Source organism: Macaca nemestrina, chromosome 20 (assembly GCF_043159975.1).
Source record: "Macaca nemestrina isolate mMacNem1 chromosome 20, mMacNem.hap1, whole genome shotgun sequence".
In the NCBI taxonomy this organism is placed as follows: Eukaryota; Metazoa; Chordata; class Mammalia; order Primates; family Cercopithecidae; genus Macaca; species Macaca nemestrina.
Window position 1 is genome coordinate 22,109,857 of NC_092144.1, and position 20,430 is coordinate 22,130,286.

General features: G+C 40.5%; 1 protein-coding gene and 1 pseudogene across 1 annotated transcript in view; one reads left to right on the top strand and one right to left on the bottom strand.

Annotated features, from left to right (window-relative positions):
• LOC105494262 (zinc finger protein 91) overlaps window positions 1–13,694 on the bottom strand; it is a 65,799-nt gene extending 52,105 nt beyond the window's left edge. The window contains exon 1 of the mRNA XM_071088045.1: window positions 13,277–13,694. Coding sequence (XP_070944146.1) covers window positions 13,277–13,279 — 3 coding nt within the window. The 5' untranslated portion in view covers window positions 13,280–13,694. The remainder of the gene's footprint in view (window positions 1–13,276) is intronic.
• Window positions 2,671–3,436, top strand: LOC105494261 (cdc42 effector protein 3-like; annotated as a pseudogene).
• Window positions 13,695–20,430: the final 6,736 nt, after the last annotated feature.

Sequence of the window (20,430 nt, forward strand, 5' to 3'; positions counted from 1 at the left end):
ATAGATAATCAGGTTTCTGTCAACTTACTCAGTATCTTTCCTATATTGCAAAATTTAATCCTATTTTTACGCTCAATTTTTGTGTGCTGTTGAAATGAGTGTTACTCTGAACAGATCTGTGTCAACTTTAAAAGACTAAAAATCTTAAGAACAATCTTTTGCCAAAGCAAAAATGAAGCAATTAAATCTCAGGTCCCAGATAAAGATAATCCTGAGGAAAAAAAAAAAAGACAAAAGATTTAGCTGTTAATATGATTTACATATATTTCAAAAAAAGGGAGATAAAAATCTACACATAATCTAAATGTTATAAGAAAAGAGATTTTAGTAAGATATTTTATCTTACTTGTAGTCTCTTATTTCTAATTTATATTTACTTTTACAACAGCCACGTCTCTAAACATGTTCTCGAACTCTTGGACATCTAAATTTTGCACACTGAGAGAGCACAAAAGAATGTTTATGGAAGACAAAACAGAAGAGAGAAAGGTGTTACATAAAACTCATAGGTTCAGATGAATAAAGCATGTTCTTAGAGACCTATGAAGAGATTTAGATTCTGACACAATAATAGTGGGAGACAACAACATCCCACAGGCACTAATAGATAATTGAAGAAGAAAATTAACAAAATATTATAACCTAAACTCAACACTTGACCAAATAGTCCTAATTGGTATCTACAGAACTCTTCATCTAAAAATAACATAACATACATTCTTCTTATCACCACTCTAAAACTGACCACATACTCAGAAATAAAAAAATCCTCAGGAAATTCAAAAATCTCAAAATTATACAAACTACACATACAGAGATATTAGCACTGACCCCACAAAAATATCTTGAAGTCTACCATGAACACCTCTGTGCACACAAATGAGAAAATCTAGAAAAAAATGAAAAATTATTAAGGAATACACCCTTCCAAGAATGAACAAAAAAGAAATCAAAGCCCTAAATAGATGAATAAGAAGCTCAAAAATTGAATTAGTAATAAATAGCCTACGAACCAAATAAAGCCAAGGACCAGACAGATTCATAGCTGGATTCTACCAGATGTACAAAAAAGTGCTGGTATTATTTCTACTAAAACTATTTTAATAAATTGAGAAAAAGTAACTTCTCACCAACTCATTATATAAGAATAGCATTATGATGATACCAAAACCTGGCAGAGATAAAACAAACCAAAAAAATTCAGGCCAGTATCTTTGAACAATGATACAAAAATCTTCAACAACATACTGACAAAATCCAGCAGCATATCCAAAAGCAAACCCACTATGAGCAAGTAGAATTTATTTTGGGAATGCAAGGTTGGTTCAACATACACAAATCAGTAAATGTGATTCATCACATAAACAGAACTACTAAAGACAGAAACCACAAGATTACCTCAACAGATGCAGAAAAAGCTTTTGGGTAAACTTTAACATCTTTCATGTTAAAAATCCTCAACAACCTAGGCATTGAAGGTATATGCTTCAAAATAAGTTATCTGTGACAAACCCTCAGCCCCAACATACTGAATGAACAAAACCTGGAAGCAGATGGGTACAGTGGTTCATTCCTTTAATTTCAGCAACTTGGGAGGCCAAGGTAGGTGGATTGCCCAAGGTCAAGAGTTTGAGGTCAACCTGACTGACATAGCAAAACCCTGTCTCTACTAAAAATGCAAAAAATAGCCAGGTATGGCGGCAGGTGTCTGTAATCCCAGCTATTCAAGAGGCTGAGGAAGGAGAATCGCTTGAACCCAGAAGGTGGAGGCTGCAGTGGGCCGAGATTGTGCGTGAGAGGCAAAGGGAGACTCTCTCTCAAAAAGGAAAAAAAAAAAAAAAAAAAAAAAAAAAGGCTTGAAGCATTCCTCATTGAAAACTGGCATAAGGCAAAGATGCCTTCTCTTAACACCACTATTCAACATAAAATTGAAAGTCCTGGTCAGGGCAATCAGGCAAAAGACAAAAATAAAAGGCATTTGGCTGGATGCAGCGGCTCATGCTTGTAATCCCAGCACTTTGGGAGGCCAACACGGGTGAATCAGGAGGTGAGGAATTCCAGACCAGCCTGACCAACATGGTGAAACCCCGTCAGTATTAAAAATACAAAAATTAGCCGGGCGTGGTGTCACGTGCCTGTAATTTCAGCTACTCAGGAGGCTGAGGCAGGAGAATCGCTTGAACCTGGGAGGCGGAGGTTGCAGTTAGCCAAGATCGTGCCACTGCCCTCCAGCCTGGGCGACAAAGCAAAACTCCACCTCAATAAAAATAAAAGGCATTTAAACAGGAAAAGAGGAAGTCAAACTATCCCTGTTTGCAGGCAACAGGATTCTACATCAGGAAAACCATAGAGTCTTGGCAGAAAAGCTCTTTAAACTTACAAATAACTTCAGTATAATTTCAGAACACAGCCCTCCATACCCAACCAATCCCGGGCTGCGAGGCACCTGGGGAGCTGCGGCCTGGCCAGGGCAGTGCACTCAGGTGGCCTCCCTTCCCTGTGGGTAACCGCTCAACACGCCGGAACCACACACAGCTAGAGCCACTTCTGAAGCCACTTGAGAAAAATGATGTGACAGTTCCTATCGAAAAGTATTCTTCAGAAACATACCATCTGTGAAAAAAGTGGCCCTTTTTTCCGACCGCAAAACAGACATTCTCAAATTCCAAAATGCCAGCCAAGGCCCCAATTTACCTGAAAGCAGCTAATGATAAGAAAGGAAAGAAATTTAAACTGAGAGACATTCTGTCTCCCGATATTATCAGTCCCCCTCTTGGAGACTTTTGCCACACCATCCAAATCGGCAAAGAGGGCCAAGCACGACGTCTTTGGGGATATTTCCTTTCTTCAAGGGAACTATGAGCTTTTACCTGGAAACTAGGAGAAAGCACATCTGGATCAGTTCCCTGGGCATAATACGTTCTTCTGGTAAAACGGCACCTCAGACTCTGTGTTCACAGAAACACCCTCCTCAGTGGTCAAAAATGCCATCTCCCTCACGATCACTGGAGGGTCCCAAGCTCTCATAATGCTCTTATTGTCACTGGTGAAATTTAATTCCAAATAGGAGTCCTTTGGACCAATAAAGCTGCCAAGGCTTAGCTGCAAGCCCATCATGGAGGAAAAAGCTTAGGTGAAAAGCAGTCTGTTGGAGAAAGGAAAAGTCCACCAAGGAGACACCTCATGGGGCTCCAGCGGTTCTGCATCTCAGTCCAGACAGGGCAGGGACAGCCACTCCTCCAGCCTGTCCGAATAGTACCCTGACTGGCCAGTCAAAGACGTGTTTCCCCATCCCGCGCCATGCGAGCTCATCAAGGGAAAGAGTATGTCAGAGAAGTCCCTCTCTGACCTTGCAGGTTCCCTCCTCTCCCTGCAGCTTGATATGGGGCCCTCACTTTTGGATGAGGTGCTGAATGTCATGGAAAAAAGTAAGTAACAGGATGCCAACTTATCTCCTTTGGAGTGGAAGGTACAAAAACAAACTAAACTAACCACAGTTGAACAGAAGGGCTTCCGAAGCTGTATTTGCAGTTTTGTGATGGGTTTTCTAAAATAATATTCTTATAAAGTATTTCTTTTTAGCCTGTTATGCGTTGTTTGCAAAAACAATTTAGAAAAAAAAAAAATCCTGTCTTGGCAAAACGAGGAAATCCGTCAGTCAGAACCCATTTTCAGCAGGCACTGGTGCTGTTTGGCTCACACATTGTTTGCAGACACACAAGAAATCTGGGTTGGCCAGGATTGGCACTAGCTATGAAGGGCTGGGCGAGTCACCTTAAGAAACTTTACAAAAAGAACTTTACAGCTCTCCAACATTTTCTGAGCAAGAGGAAGTAAAAATGTATTTAACACCTCAGCCTTTTTTCTAGACTCTTTTCTATATATTGCTTGGGCTCACCATAGCGAATTCTCTAGTGTTAAAACTTTTCTGTTTTCACATTTGAACTTTATGGGTTTTGGAGATTTTCTTGTAGTTCTTATATATCCCTCTTTATTATATCTATATTGCAAAATTTTAACTGTCAGCTACATGTTGGTAAGATACAGGCAAAATATTACTATAACTAAGTTATTTTTTAAAGTAAAAATACATTTTTACATGCCTTTGGCAAAAAAAAAAATTTTAGGATGCAAAATAAATGGAAAAAAATTAGTAGCATCCCTGCGAATCAACAACATTCAAGCCAAATATGAATCATAAACATAACCCCATTCACAACTGCTGCAAAAAGAATAAAATATCTAAGAATACAGCTAACCAGGAAGGGGAAAGATCTCTATGATAAGAATTACAAAACAATGCTTAAAGAAGTCAGAAATGGCATAAATGGAAAACTTTTTGCTCATAAATAGAAAAAATCAATATCCTAAAAGTGATCAGACTGTCCTCCAAAATTTACAGATTTAATGCTATTTAATATCAAATGACCAAAATATTTTTAACAGAACTAAAAAAAAAAACTACTGTAAAATTCATATGAAACCAAAAAAGAGTCTGAATAGCCAAAGTAAACATAAGCAAAACAACAAAGCTGAAGGCTTTACATTACCTGTTTTCAAATTATACTACAGAGCTACAGTAAACAAAGCAACATGGAACTGGTACAGAAACAAACTCATAGATGAATGTAACAGAATAGGGAGCCCAGAAATAATGCCACACACCTACAACCACCTGATCTTCAACAAAAGTAACAATGGAACTGTGGAAAGAATTCCCTATTTAATAAATGGTTGTGGAATAACCAGCTAGCACTATGCAGAAGACTAAAACTAGACCCCTTTATTACACCATACACAAAAATCAACTCAAGATTAATTAAAGACTGAAATGCTAATTTTAAAATTATAAAAAACCCGGCAGATAACTGAAGAAATACCATTCTAGACATAGAAACTGGCAGCAATTTCATGATGAAAACACCAAAAGCAATTACAACAAAAGCAAAAATTGACAAATTGGACCTAAACTAAAAAGCTCCTTCACAGAAAAGGAAACTATCAACACAGTAAACAGACAACCTACAGAATAATGGAAAATATTTGCAAACTATGCTTCTGACAAAGGTCTAATATCCAGAATCCATTAGAAACTTAAACAGCTTACAAGAAAAAAATACCTAATTAAAAAGTAAACAAAAGACATGAAAAAGATGCTTTTCGAAAGAAGACAAACATTTGGCTAACAAGCATGTAATAAAATGCTCATCAATAATCATTAGAGAAATGCAAAGAAAAACCATGAGATACCATTCACACCAGTGAGAATGGCTATTAAAATGTCAAAAAGTAGATGCTGTCAAGGTTTCAGAGAAAAGGGAATACTTATACTCTGCTGTTAAGAGTGTACATTAATTCAACCATTGTAAGAAGCACTGTGGCAATTTCTCACAGAACCAAAAACAGAATTACCATTTCACCAAGCAAACTCATAATTGGGTATATACCCAAAGAAATATAAATTATTCTGTCTTAAAGACACATGCACAAGAGTGTTCACTGCAGCACTATTCACAATAGCAAAGACATGGAATCCACTTGAATGCCTATCAATGGTAGACTGAATAAAGAAAATTTGGTATGATCAGACACAATGGCTCATGCCTGTAATCCCAGCACTTTGAGAGGCCAAAGCAGATGGATTCCCTAAGCTCAGGAGTTTGAGACCAGCCTGAGCAACATGGAAAAATCCCATCTCTAAAAAAAATACAATAAGAAAAATTAGTTAGGCATGGTGGCACACACCCGTGGTCCCAGCTACTTGGAAGGCTGAGGAATGAGAGTATTGCTTGGCCCACCACGATGGCTTATGCCTGTAATCCCAGAACTTTGGGAGGCCAAGGTGGGTGGATCACCTGAGGTCGGGAGTTCAAGACCAGCCTGGCCAACATGGTGAAACCCCATCTCTACTAAAAATATGAAAATTAGTCAGCGCAGTAGTGGTGGGTGTCTGTACTCCCAGCTACTCGGGAGGCTGAGACAGGATATTTGCTTAAACCCGGGAGGCGGAGGTTGCAGTGAGCTGAGATGGCACCATTGCACTTCAGTCTGGGCAACAAGAGTGAGACTGTCTCAAAAAAAAAAAAAAAAAAAAAAAGGGCCGGGCACAATGCTGTAATCCCAGCACCTTGGGAGTTGGAGGTGAGTAGATCACTTAAGGTCAGGAGTTCGAGACCAGCCTGGCCAACATGGTGAAATCCCGTCTCTACTAAAACTACAAAAATCAGCCAGACGTGGTGGCAGGCACCTGTAATCCCAGCAACTCAGGAGGCCGAGGCAGGAGAATTGCTTGAACCCGAGAGGTGGAGGTTGCAGTGAGCCACGATCATGCCACTGCATTTCAGCCTGGGCAACAGTGAGACCCTGTCTCTAAAATAAAAAAAAATTTAAAAAAAATGATACATAAACATCATGGAATACTGTGTGGTCATAAAAAACAAACAAACAGAAAACAATAACCAAAAACAAGATTATGCCCTTTACAGCAACATGAAGCTGGAGACCATTATTCTTGGAAAACTAATGCAGAGGCCAGACGCAGTGGCTCACGCCTGTAATCCTAACACTTTGGGAGGCCGAGGCGGGCAAATCACCTGAGGTCAGGAGTTGGAGACCAGTCTGGCCATTACGGTGAAACCCCGTCTCTACTAAAAAATATAAAAAATAGCCAGGCATGGTGGCGGGCACCTGTAATCCCAGCTACTTAGCAGGCTGAGGCTGAAGAATTGTTTGCTTGAATCCAGGAGGCGGAGGTTGCAGTAACCAAACATCGCGCCATTGCACTCCAGCGTGGGTGACAAGAGTGAAACTGTCTAAAAAAAAAGAAAACCAGAAAGAAAGAAAGAAAGAAAGAAAACTAATGCGGAAATGGAAAACCAAATGCAGGTTATTCATAAGTAAGAGCTAAATAATAAAAACATGAACACAGAGACAAACAACAGACACTGAGGCCTTGTTGAGGGTGGAGGGTGGCAGGAGAAACAGGGTCAGAAAAAAATACCTCTTTGGTGCTATACTTAGTACCTTAATTACAAAATAATCTATACACAAAACTCCCATGACACAATTTTAGCTGTATAACAAACATGCACGTGTATCCCTAAACCAAAAGCAGAAGTTAAAAAAAAAACTCCCTGGGTGGGGAAGAGTGCAGTCCAGGTAGAAGGACCAGTTTGTGCTACAGATAGTGGCACTTGATTTATTTCTGGGTCCATGCAGGCAGATGAGTTTATGAACAGGTGGTCCAGAACCCTAGGTTGGTTGACAGAACAGATTGCTGCTGCAGATTCAGTGTCTGGAGGTGGGAATACGCCAGGAGACTTGGAGACACTTCTATATAAGTTTTTGGCAAAAAAACACTAGGATCAAAAATGCTGTAGTAAAATTCCTGAGTGTGGTTCACTGTCCTGGGAGAGGTGTGGACACATTAATGTCTAGTGAGTATATTAGTTAGTGGGTAAAAATCTTGTGGTGGCAGCTGTGGCAAAAGGGGATCTGCCATCACAGCTCCCTTCCTCTAAGTTTTAGGTTCTCTGTCACTATGGAAGGGGAGCTGGAATCACTGAACAAGGGACAGTGTGACGGACTGTGTAGAGGAGAGCACAGCCTCTCATTCCTGGACACCCAGAGGTTTATTCTAATCCAGGAGTCTGTGATAGCTTTCTTCTAGCACCCAATCTGTAGAGTTTGTGAACACCAAGCAATTCTCCAACACCAACTTATTGTCTAACACTTGAATTCTGACACCACCAAGAGTCAGCACAGACCTTGATTCAGGGCTCAGTCTCACAACACTGCCCTCACTGCAGATGCCAGTCACAAACTCTGTAAGCTCATCTATGCTTCTGAGATACTGTTTAAAAACTGGGGACTCCCATAATGTTACTGAAACGTACTGATTTGATAGAGCTACTCACAGAACTCAGCAGAACACTGTAGTTATATTTACCATTTTCACATAAAAGATACAACCCAGGACAGGTGTGGCAGCTCACTTCTCTAATTCCACCACTTTGGGAGGCTGAGATAGGTGAATCACCTGAGATCAGGAGTTCAAGACCAGCCTGACCAACATGGAGAAACCCTGTCTCTAGTAAAAATACAAAATTAGCTGGGTGTGGTGGAACATGCCTGTAATCCCAGCTACTCGGGAGATGGAGGCAGGAGAATCGCTTGAACCTGGGAGACGGAGGTTGCGGTGAGCTGTGATTGTGCCATTACACTCCAGCCTGGGCAACAAGAGTAAAACTCCATCTCAAAAAAAAAAAAAAAAGGTACAACCCCAACAAAATCAAGTGAAAAAAATATGAGACCAAGAATAAAGGTGGAAAAAGATGAAGTACATAGATGATAAAGAGCTATGATTAATAAAATTCTCTATCTTTTGTATTCTCCAAAAACACTTTATGGGGAAAAAAACAAAACAAATAAACAAACAAAAAACGCTTTTCATTATGATGCCCAAAACCACCATGCCTGACTAATTTTTGTACTTTTAGTAGAGATGGGATTTCACCATGTTGGCCAGGCTGGTTTTGAACTCCTGACTAAAGGTGATCCACCCACCTTGGCCTCCCAGAGTTCTGGGATTACAGGCATAAGCCATCGTGGTGGGCCAAGCAATACTCTCATTCCTCAGCCTTCCAAGTAGCTGGGACGACAGGCGTGTGCCACAATGCCTAACTAATTTTTCTTATTGTATTTTTTTTAGAGATGCATTTTTGTAGATGGGATTTTTCCATATTGCTCAGGCTGGTCTCAAACTCCTGAGCTCAGGCAATCCACCTGTCTTGGCCTCTCAAAGTGCTGGGATTAAAGGCATGAGCCATTGTGCCTGATCATACCATATTTTCTTTATCCAGTCTACCACTGATAGCCATTCAACTGGATTCCATGTCTTTGCTATTGTGAATAGTGCTGCAGTGAACACTCTTGTGCATGTGTCTTTAAGACAGAATAATTTATATTTCTTTGGGTATATACCCAATTATGAGGTTGCTTGGTGAAATGGTAATTCTGTTTTTAGTTCTGTGAGAAATTGCCACATTGCTTTTTACAATGGTTGAATTAATGTAAACTGTTGACAGTGTATAAAGTATGCCCTTTTCTCTGAAACCTTGACAGCAACTATTTTTTTGCTCTCTTTTCTTACCTATCACACAGCCAGAAAAATGCTTTGCGCATTTTCTCCTTTTTCTCATTAAAAATCAGTTGACTTTGTCTCCAGTGGTAAACATAAAATACTTCTTAATCAAACTGAACTTAAGTATATTTTCTTCCCACAGGCTCCTGAACTTTGAGCTAATCTCAGGCTGAGCTACCATACAACCCCATTTTATGTTTATCCTAAGAACATGCTGACCTCAGGGTAAAACGTTCTCTGATCTAAAATCTGATTTTATTACCCTCCATGTAAACATTCCCCTCCTACCTCATTACTAATCCTGTTTGCTTTTCCCTAGGAAAAATAAAAGTCATTGTCTGCCTAATATTTTCAATCTTTGAAAATCTTATAGTTGCTACTTCCTCCTGTTGCAATACTCCTTTGAAATTCAATTTTTTACATGTATCTAACTTTTATTTGAAAAAGTCTAGAAACTGCCTCAAAACAATAACTTCATCTTCAGCAAGACCCTCCTAATACCCTTTTACATTAACCTTAACTGCATCTGCGTGTGGGTTGCCAGCTTTCCAGGGCTCTGTAGATTCTCTCAGTAAAGAGGCTTCTTCCATAGCTGGGGTGAGCAGGCTAGGACATCTGCAGGGGAGGCTCCCCAAAAGGAACTAACTGGGCCTTTAAAATTAGGCTTAGCTTGGAGTCACTGGGCTTAAGCTTTAATTTCTATGTCAGAATTATTAACTTGGTTTTTGAAACTATAACTAGGTGGTAGAATAATTCAGCAAAATTACGCAAACAGTGTTCATATAAGGGAAGAAAATTTTAAGGTGCTTACATCTTACACCTCAGTAAGAAAAGCAAATGTATTTATTCCTTCCAGACAATAAATGTATTATGTTATTATTTGTATCAAAAATCATGTAGTAAACAATTAGCTGGGCACAGTGGCTCATGCCTGTAATTCCAGCACATTGGGAGGCCAAGGTGGGTGGATCACCTGAGGGCAGGAGTTGGAGACCAGACTGGCCAAAATGGTGAAACCCCATTAGCCGGGTGTGATGGCAAGCGCCTGTAATCCCAGCTACTCAGGAGGCTGAGGCAGGAGAATCACTTGAACCCAAAAGGCAGAGGTTGCAGTGAGTTGAGATTGTACCACTGAACTCCAGCCTGGGTGACAAGAGTGAAACTCCATTTCAAAAAATAAATAAATAAATAAAATACTCACACGGGAACACTTCTAGGAGGTACTAAGTTTCATCACATAAAATTTAGCATTAAACTCAAAAATCAAAATACCAGGATATAGAACCAGGCACGGTGGCTCACATCTGTAATTCCAGTACTTTGGGAGGCCAAGGTGGAAGGATCATGAGGGCAGGAATTCGAGAGCATCCTGGGCCACATGGGGAAACCCCATCTCTACTTAGAATACAAAAATTAGCTGCGCGTGGTGGTGCACCTCTGTAATCCCAGCTACTGGGGAGGCTGAGACAGGAGAATTCCTTGAATGTATGAACCCAGGAGGCAGAGGTTGCAATGAGCTGAGATCACACCACTGCACTCCAGCCTGGGCCACACGGCAAGACTTCGACTCAAAAATAAATAAATAAATAAATAAATAAATAAATAAATAAATAAATAAATAAGACAGGGAAAAAAAAAAAAAACCCCTTAGGTCAAAGGAAGTGAACAAAGCTTTTCAAGGTACAGATGTCTTCCTCATGTGTCAAGTCAGGCCATTCAATTACTTGAGAGACTGTCCCACCCCATCATGCTCACTTAAGTGCTCAATAACCTCCTCTCAGGAGACTCTGAACTATGTCCCCAGTGAGTGCCTCAGGAGCATTTTACTCTGCAAGTTCTTACACCATCTCACTGGGGTCAGTTTTTTGGGTTGGTTTTTTTTTTCTTTCTTTCTTTTTTGTCTTTTGGAGTGGTGGGTATCTTTTTTCTAGAAATTTTTTTACTTTTTTTCTTGTACTATTTTTCTGCCCCCTAAAGGAATCCAGGAGGCAGAAATTATTTGTTTTCTCCTCAATATTAGTATCTGATTGGCTGACCAGCAATGTGTCTCCAAGAAATGAAAGCTGAATTGGGTGAAGGCAATATTAATGTCTCAAGGAATTAACTTTAAAAAAAGGTGCACCAGGAAATGTCTCTTAGCCTCTGGGCATCCACGCGCACACTTGAGAAGCTACACTCAATACCTCAGGTTGTCCTAGGAGAGAATATGACCCAGAAGCTAATATTCACTAGACACTCTAGCAGACATAGCCATGGTGGGTGTCTTGGTTTATCCCCATACAGTACTGAAACCCAGGTTCAAGCAAAAACTGAAGGGTGACTGAAGACACATCACCCTATAAGGTTTCCAAAAGGAAAACCTGACCCAAAAACATTCTGATAAGATTATCTGTGTCTAGGGAAAATAGAAGAAAAAAATGCACAGAGATATTTTACAATACAGTGTCAGGAGATTATTATTTGCTTTCTTCTCATAGGAAATATTTACAAAAAGAAAACAAATCTTTTTAAATGTGCCATCAAATGCTTTGTCAAAAAAATAATTAATTGGCCAGATGCGGTGGCTCACGTCTGTAATCCCAGCTCTTTGGGAGGCCGAGGCGGGTGGACCACTTGAGGTCAGGAGTTTGAGACCAGCCTGGCCAACATAGTGAAATGCTGTCTGTACTAAAAATACAAAAATTAGCCAGACGGGGTCGTAGGCGCCTGTAATTCCAGCTGCTTGGGAGATTGAGACAGGAGGATCATTTGAACCCAGTAGGCAGAGGTTGTAGTGAGACATTTTAAATGTCTCAACATTTAAAAATAAAAATGATTAAAATAGGTATCAAAATGTACACTACAGGACAAATAGTTGATAAAGTGAATTAGGGAGGAGAAACTGGCATTTGGGGATGTCAGACGAAACTGGAAATTTAGTATTTTACTGCAAGCCAGAGTTAGCCTGGAGGAATAGGGGATGAGGGGTGGACTTGAGGCCCTGCTTGGGACACATGTAAAAAATTCAGGGAAAAATCAGTCCCCTGTGGAGTGTGAAAATCATTAAGTGGCAGGCAATTAGATTGAGGTGTCTCTAGTCCCCGGATTTCTACTTCTGAAAATAAAAATCTAAACTCAAGAGCACTTTTTGGTAAATTACTACATTGGCAGAAACAAAATTTAGGCTTAACCAAGTATAAAATGCCAATTAAGCTCTGATTACATAACCAGGATATTTCTACCTTGATTGTAAAAACTAAAAAACGAGGCCGGGAGAGGTGGTTCACGCCTCTAATTCCAGCACTTTCAGAAGCAAAGGTGGGTGGTTCACCAGAGGTCAGGAGTTCGAGACCAGTCTGGCCAACAAGGTGAAACCCCGTCTCTCCTAAAAATAAAAAAAATTGACCTGGTGTGGTGGCAGGCGCCTGCAATCCCAGCTACTAGGGAGGCTGAGGCAGGAGAATTGCTTGAACCCAGGAGGCAGAGGCTACGGTGGGCTGAGATAATGCCATTGTACTCCAGCCCGGGTGAGAGAGCAAAACTCCTCCTCAAAAAAACAATACAAAACAAAAAAAAACCCTACATAACTGTACCTAACAAATTACTCAATTTGGTTCTTTATCATGAACCTTACAAAAATATTTCCTTCAAGTCCTTTCATAGACCACAGATTACAAACCATAGCTGGGTGCTCTAAAATTTTTGAATCACTCTTTAATTAAATTATTTAATATTCTCGAGGTGACGTCCATAAATTTTTAATAGGAAAAAAAACAGGCCCTGGGAAGCCCACGGACTAAAATTCTTCCTATTCATGAACCAGCACCCCGAGTCAGGATTCTACCCTGACAACCCTCCCGCTGTCCCTGCACAATCTGGAAGAGACGCGGCGCTGCCGGTGCAGAGCTGCCCAGAGAGGGGTCCAGGCCAGGGCACAGTCACTGAGCAGGGAAGAGACCGGACGCCCGGAGCCCGGCTGTCAGCGCAGCCGCCATCTTATCGTTGAAGGGGACTGAGGCCGAGCTGGGCAAGGAGAACTCGGGGCACAGATCGTGGAGCTGAATACGGAGAGGCCTGAGTCCCGCCACAGCCGCCTCCCACCGGTTTCAACCAGCCCCGTTCCCTCTCTCGGGACGTCGCACCTAGCACTCTCACCATTTCTAGGTTTCCAGGGGTTCCTGGCGTCTTCGCTGTGGATCTCCAATACCTGCAGGTCACAGGGCCACATAGGCTGGGCTTCCTGGAGCACAGGATACAGAGCAGTGAAGAGGGGACCTAGAGCTCCAGCGGCAGCGAGAGACAAAGGCCCCGCCACATCCCGGAAGCCGCCCTGTCTGCTCCAGCTTTGTGCCTGATTGGACAGTTCCCAGTCCAGCTTCCCTGATTAGATAACGTTTAAGACCCCGCCTTCTCGGGCCCTGAGTGACAGAAGATGTGATCGGACACTGGACTGAATGGAGTGCCAGCGTAGGCTGCAGCCTTTCCAGGCAGGGCTTCCTCCCTGAGCTCAGCCAGGCCCACCTCAGAGCGTGGGAAAATCCTGTCTCTTCTTTGCTCTCTTTTTCAATGCACTCAAAGTGTGAACAAAAATATTTTATGTATATTAATAATACATAAAATTTTTTTTCCAGAGAAAATCAACTTTTACTTTATTAATAGTGTATTATCAATAATAAAGCCAATTTGATAAAACGTTGTAAGTTCCTCAACCGGGCACCGTGGTTCACACCTGTAATCCTAACACTTTGGGAGGCCGAGGCAGGTGGATCTCTTGAGGTCAGGAGTCCAAGACTAGTCTGGTTAACATGGTGAAACCCCATCTCTACCAAAAATACAAAATTAGCTGAGCGTGGTGACACGTGCCTGTAATCCCAACTACTCGGGAGGCTGCGGCAGGAGAATTGCTTGAACCCGGGAGGCCGAGGTTGCAGTAACCCTAGATCGTGCCAATACACTCAAGTCTGAACAGTAAGAGTGAAATTTTGTCTCAAAAAAAAACGAAAAATAAAAAATAAAAAATAGCTGAGCTACTCGGGAGGCTGAGGCAGGGGAATCGCTTGAACCCGGGAGGCAGAGGTTGCAGTGAGTTGAGATCATGCCACTGCACCCCAGAAAAAAAAAAAAAAGAAAAGAAAAATAAAATAAAGTACATTGGTCTTTTTGACCTCTCTAGATTTTTATACATATTTTATAATTTCCTATAATTTTTTAATTTTTCTTTTTTTTTTTTTTTGACAGAGTCTTGCTCTGTGGCCCAGGCTGAAGTCCAGTGGCGTGATCTCAGCTCTCTGCAACCTCTGCCTTTCAGGTCCAAGGGATTCTCCTCTTCAGCCTCTCAAGTAGCTGGGATTACAGGCGTGCACCACCATATCCGACTAATTTTTTGTATTTTTAGTAGAGGGTAGAGATGCGGTTTCACCATGTTGGCCAGGCTGGTCTCGAACTCCTGGTCTCAGGTGATCCACCTGCCTTAGCCTCCCAAAGTACTGGGATTACATGGGCAAGCCACGATGCCGGTCCATTTTTTAACATTTTATATTTTATTTTAATCTACATTATTTTTACTTTTTCAATTTGAAACAACCTTTAAGTAATTTCAAAACAGACAAATGTTTCTTTTTTCATCAAGAGCATATTTTTCTTTTGTTTATACACTCTCTATTTTCTTTTAATTTCCGAGATAGAAGCTTGTTCTGTCACCCAGGCCGAATAGAAGCTTGTTCTGTCACCCAGGCTGAAGTGCAGTGGCATGATTTCGGCTCACTGCAACCTCCATCTCCCAGGTTCAAGCGATTCTCCAACCTCAGCTTCTGGAGTAGCTGGGATTACAGGAGTGCACCATCATGCCCGGTTTATTTCCTTATTTTAACCAGTGACTGGAATTTGCCATGTTGCTCTGGCTGGTCTCAAACTCCTAAGCTCAAAATGATCTGCCTATCTCAGCCTCCTAGTGTTGGGATTACAAGGCATGGGCCATGACACCTGGCCTTAAACACGCTCTTTGAATAATTAGTTTTTTTTACATCTAGTAGTCTTAGTTTTTCATATATATATATAAAATTACATTAACTCTTAAACTAATTCTTAGTGAAATCCCCTAGGAAGTAATTTTGAACTGTTTTATTTATGTATTTTAATGTTAAATACAGTGAGTTCTAAATTTCTCTTCAAAGAATCAGTATGTCAGTATATTCAGCTCTCTTATTCTTTATTCTCCATTTTAAAGTTTAACTTCTTCATTGTTTATGTCTCCAGTTTTAGTAAACAACCTTCTCACCAGTACTAATCAGTAGTTTACATCTGTACCCCTGGTCACCTGCTCTGACCTGAGTCACCTTTGGTCACCTGTTCCATAAAGTATTTCTCGCCCAAACTGCTCACCTCACCACTCTGGCTTGTACACCTCCTCTCTTTAAAACAGCCAATGGGAATTAGTTTAGACTGTGCAGTCCAACCCTAGCCAACAGGGGAATGACACAGCAGTAGGGGCTACCTGTGTCAGGGCTAAGAACCCCTTTCCCTCCCTTCTTCAGGTGTGCTCTTGCCATTGCTCCATTCGTGAGATGCACCCTTCTATAAAAGTAAATATTGCCTTGCTGAGAAAATTTACATTCAAGTACTATTTCTTTTGCAGCACCAAAAGTTTGCTTCTAACATTTAATAAAAGATGTTTTTTCAAATTTTCTCTTAGCTAACAAATCTAAATATAGTTAGCTTTTTTATAACATATTATAGATTCTGAGCTGGGTGCAGTGGCTCACGCCTGTAATCCCAGCACTTTGGGAGACTGAGGTGGGTGGATCACAAGGTTAGGAATTGGAGACCAGCCTGGCAAATATGGTGAAACCCCATCTCTACTAAAAAATACAAAAATTAGACAGGCGTGGTGGTGTGCACCTGTAGTCTCAGCTACTCAGGGGGCTGAGGCAGGAGAATCACTTGAACCCAGAAAGCAGAGGTTACAGTGGGCTGAGATCGCACCACTGAACTCCAGCCTGGTAACAGAGTGAGACTCCGTTTCAAAAATATAAAAAATAAAATAAAATTAAAAAATTCTGGTCAGGCATGTTGGCTCATGCTTATAATCCCAGCAGTTTGGGAGACCAAGAAATGAAGACTGTTTAAGCCCAGGAATTTGAGATGAGCCTAGGCAACATGCCAAAAACACATGTCTAAAAAAATTTTTTTTAATTAACTGAGCATGGTAGCCTGCACATTTAGTACCAGTTATTCAGGAGGCTGAGGGAGGAAAATTGCATAAGCCCAGAAGTTGAGGCTGCAGTGAACCCTCATTAAGTCACTTCACTCTATTCTGGTGACAGAGACCCTTTCTAAACAAAAAATGAACAGCCAAAACATAGAAAGTTAAACTTAAGGGGTTTTGTGTTTTTTTGTTTTTGTTTGTAATTATTAATACTTCCAAAGTTTTTAAGGTACAGGTGATGTTTGGTTACATGGATAAGTTCTTTTGTAATCATTTCTAAGATTTAGGTGCACCCATCCCCCAAGCAGTGTGCACTGTACCCAATAAATAGTCTTTTACCCCTCACCCCCTCTCCTGCCCTTTCTGCTGAGTACCCAGAGTCCATTATACAATTCTTATGCCTTTGCATTCTCATAGTTTAGTTCCCACTTATAAGTGAGAACATACAATGTTTGATTTTTTATTCCTGAGTTACATAGAATAATGGTCTCCAACTACATTGAGATTGCTGCAAATGCTATTATGTTATTCCTTGTTATGGCTGAGCAGTATGCATTGGTATACATATGCCACATTTTCTTTTTCCACTCATTAGCTGATGGGCATTAGGCTGCTTCCATATTTTTGCAATTGCAAATTGTGCTGCTATAAACATGCATGTGCAAGTGTCTTACTCATATAATTTCTTTTTCTTCATGTAGATACCCAGTAGTAGGATTGCTTAATCAAATGGTAATTCTACTTTTATTTAATGAATCTCCATACTGCTTTTCATAGTGATTGTACTAGTTTACATACCCACCAGCAGTGAAAAAGTATTCTTTTTTCACCACAGCCATGCCAACATGTATTATTTTTTGATGTTTTAATTATGGCTGGTTTTGCAGGAATTAGGTGGTATCACCTTGTGGTTTTGATTTGCATTTTCCTGATCATTAATCATTGGCAATGTTGAGCATATTTATCTGTTTCTTGGCCATTTGCGTATCTTCTTTTGAGAATTAAGCCTCATCTGTCTTTGTTTTTTGTTGCATGTGCTTTTGGGTTCTTGCTCATGCACTCTTTGCAAAAGCCAATGTCTAGAAGAGTTTTTCCAATATTCTAGAATTATTATAGTTTCAGGTCTTAACATTTTTGATCCATCTTGAGTTGATTTTTGTTTTGTTTATTCTTGCTTTGGTTATTCAGGCTCATTTTTTGTTTCACATTTTTTTAGTTCTGTGAAGAACTGTTATTTTCATGGGAATTGCATTGAATTTGCAGTTTTGGTAGTATAATCATTTTTACAATACAAATTGTACACATCTATAAGAATAGGATGTGTTTTCATTTGTTTGTGTTATCTATGCTTTCATTAATTTCTTTTTTTTTTAGATGGAGTCTCACTCTGTTGCCCAGGATGAAGTGCAGTAGCATGATCTTGGCTCACTGCAACCCCCGCCTCATGAGTTCAAGCGATTCTCCTACCTCAGCCTCCTGAGTAGCTGAACTACAGGTGTGCGCCACCACACCTGGCTAATTTTTGTAGTTTTAGTAGCTACGTGGTTTCACAATGTTGGCTAGGCTGATCTCGAACTCCTGATCTTGTGATCCACCCACCTCAGACTCCCAAAGTGCTTGGATTACAGGGGTGAGCCACTACACCAGGCCTCTTTCAGCAATGTTTTATGGTTTTCTTGTAGCAATATTTCATCACCTTTATTAGGTATATTCCTAATTATTTTATTTTTGTGCTGCTGTTTTAAAAGGGGTTGAGTTTTCGATTTAAATATCAGTTTGGTTGCTGTAGGTGTATACCAATGCCACTAATATTTGCACATTGATTTTGTATTCTGAAATTTACTGATTTATCAGACCTAGGAGCTTTTTGATAAGTATTTAGGGTTTCCTAAGTATGTAATTATAACATCAGTGAACAGTGGCAATTTGACTACCTCTTTACCAACTTGGGTGCTCTTTCTTTCTTTCTTTTCTCCAATAGATCTGGATAGGAATTCCAGTACTATGTTGAATAGAAGTGGTGAGAGTGGGCACTACGGTCTTGTTCCAGTTCTCAGAGAAAATGTTTTCAACTTTTTCCCATTCAATGTAATGTTGGATGTGAGTTTGTCATAGATTACTTTAAAAAAATTTTTTGGAAGAGATTGATTCTGAGCCAAATATGAGTGACTATGGCCTGTGATACAGCCTTCAGGAGGTCCTGAGAACATGTGCCCAATGTGGTCAGGGTACAGCTTGCTTTTATATATTTGGGCATGAGACATCAATCAAATACATTAAAGAAATACATTGGTGGCCGGGCAAGGTGGTTCACGCCTGTAATCCCAGCACTTTGGGTGGCCGAGGCGGGTGGATCATGAGGTCAGGAGTTTGAGACGAGCCTGGCCAAGATGGTGAAACCCCGTCTCTACTAAAAATACAAAAATTAGCCAGGTGCAGTGTTGGGTGCCTGTAATCCCAGCTACTTGGGAGGCTGAGGCAGGAGAATCACTTGAACCCTGGAGCCAGAGTTTGCATTTAGCAGAGATTGCACCACTGCACTCTAGCCTGGGCAACAGAGAAAGACTCTGTCAAAAAAAAAAAAAAAAAAAGGCAAAAAGAAAAGAAATATATTGGCTTGGTTCAGAAAGGCGGGACAACTCAAAGCGGGTGGCTTCCAGGTAAATTTAAATATTTTTGTGGTTGACAATTGGTAGAATTTATCTGAAGATCTGGGATCAATGAAAAGGAAGGTTTAGGTTAAGGTAAAGGATTGTGGAAACCAAGTTTTATTGTACAGAGGAATCTCTCAGATAGGTGACTTAAAAGAGAGAGCAGGTTGTAAAATGTTTCTTATCAGACCTAAACAGGTGCCTGGCTCTTAGTTGATTATCTCCTGCATCTGCAAAAAGAAAAAGGAAAATAAAGAGGAAAGGGGATTCTCTATAGAATGTTAATTTTTCCCACAAGAGACTTTGTGAGGCAATTTCAAGGTATGAAAAGGAAATATATTTTGAGTTTAAATATTTTTTTCTTGTCTCATAATGTTATGCCAGAGTCAGACTGAAAAGTAAGCCCTGACACATAAGGTCAAATAAACCCCATCTGATGAGAATTTGTGGTTTGTAGGGCATGAATCCCTAGACCCCTTATGTAGGAATCTGGGCAAAGTAAAAAAATTAGAGGGCAGGCACGGTGGCTCACACCTATAATCCCAAAACTTTGGGAGACTGACGCAGGAAGATCACAAGGTCAGAAGTTCGAGAGCAGCCTGACCAACATGGAGAAACTCCATCTCTACTAAAATTACAAAAATTAGCCGAGTGTGGTGGCACACACCTGTAATCCCAGCTACTTAAGAGGCTGAGGCAGGAGAATCACTTGAACCCAGAGGCTGAGGTTGCAGTGAGCCGAGATTGTGCCACTGCACTCCAGCATGGTGACAGAGTGAAACTCCATCTCAAAAAAAAGAAAAAAAAATGAAAAAACGGAGCTTCGTCCTCAGTCCCTCTTCTTGGCCAAAAAGCATTCCACAGAATGCATATGCAGGCCAACAGCAGCAGGTCCCATGGCACTAGGAAGGGTTACTCCTAGAGTTGTCTGATCTGGTCGTTAGGTGAGGTCCCACAATGCTAGGAAGGCTCTATCCTAGAGAAGTCTGGCTGGTGGTAATAGTTTTAAATATTAGCAATCTGGATAATGCAGGGAGGACATGGTATGACCTGATGTAACAGCCAATTGTTTAAGGGGTGAGATGGAGTCAGGCCAAGGGTATAATCAAAAACAAAAATAAAAGAAAAAAAATGCCAGATCAAATCTATTTTCTGGGCTATCATGATTCAGGTCTTTAATTCTACCTTTCCTTCTACTGTATCTGGCATAATATTTACAAGAAACATAAAAAAAGATAGCAAGGATTAGGCAAACAAGATTATAGGTAGAGTCAGAGGGCAGTAAACAGCCTAACCAACCAAAAAACCACTGCATGCATCTTCATAGTTTTTGATCAGACTCACAGTGCATTTACCCTTCTTATCAAGTTATTTGGATCTTGTGATAAATGTTGAGAATTGTAGGACCAACGTTAAATTAGAATTGAATAAATTTAATCTCTTTTCCAGCCAAT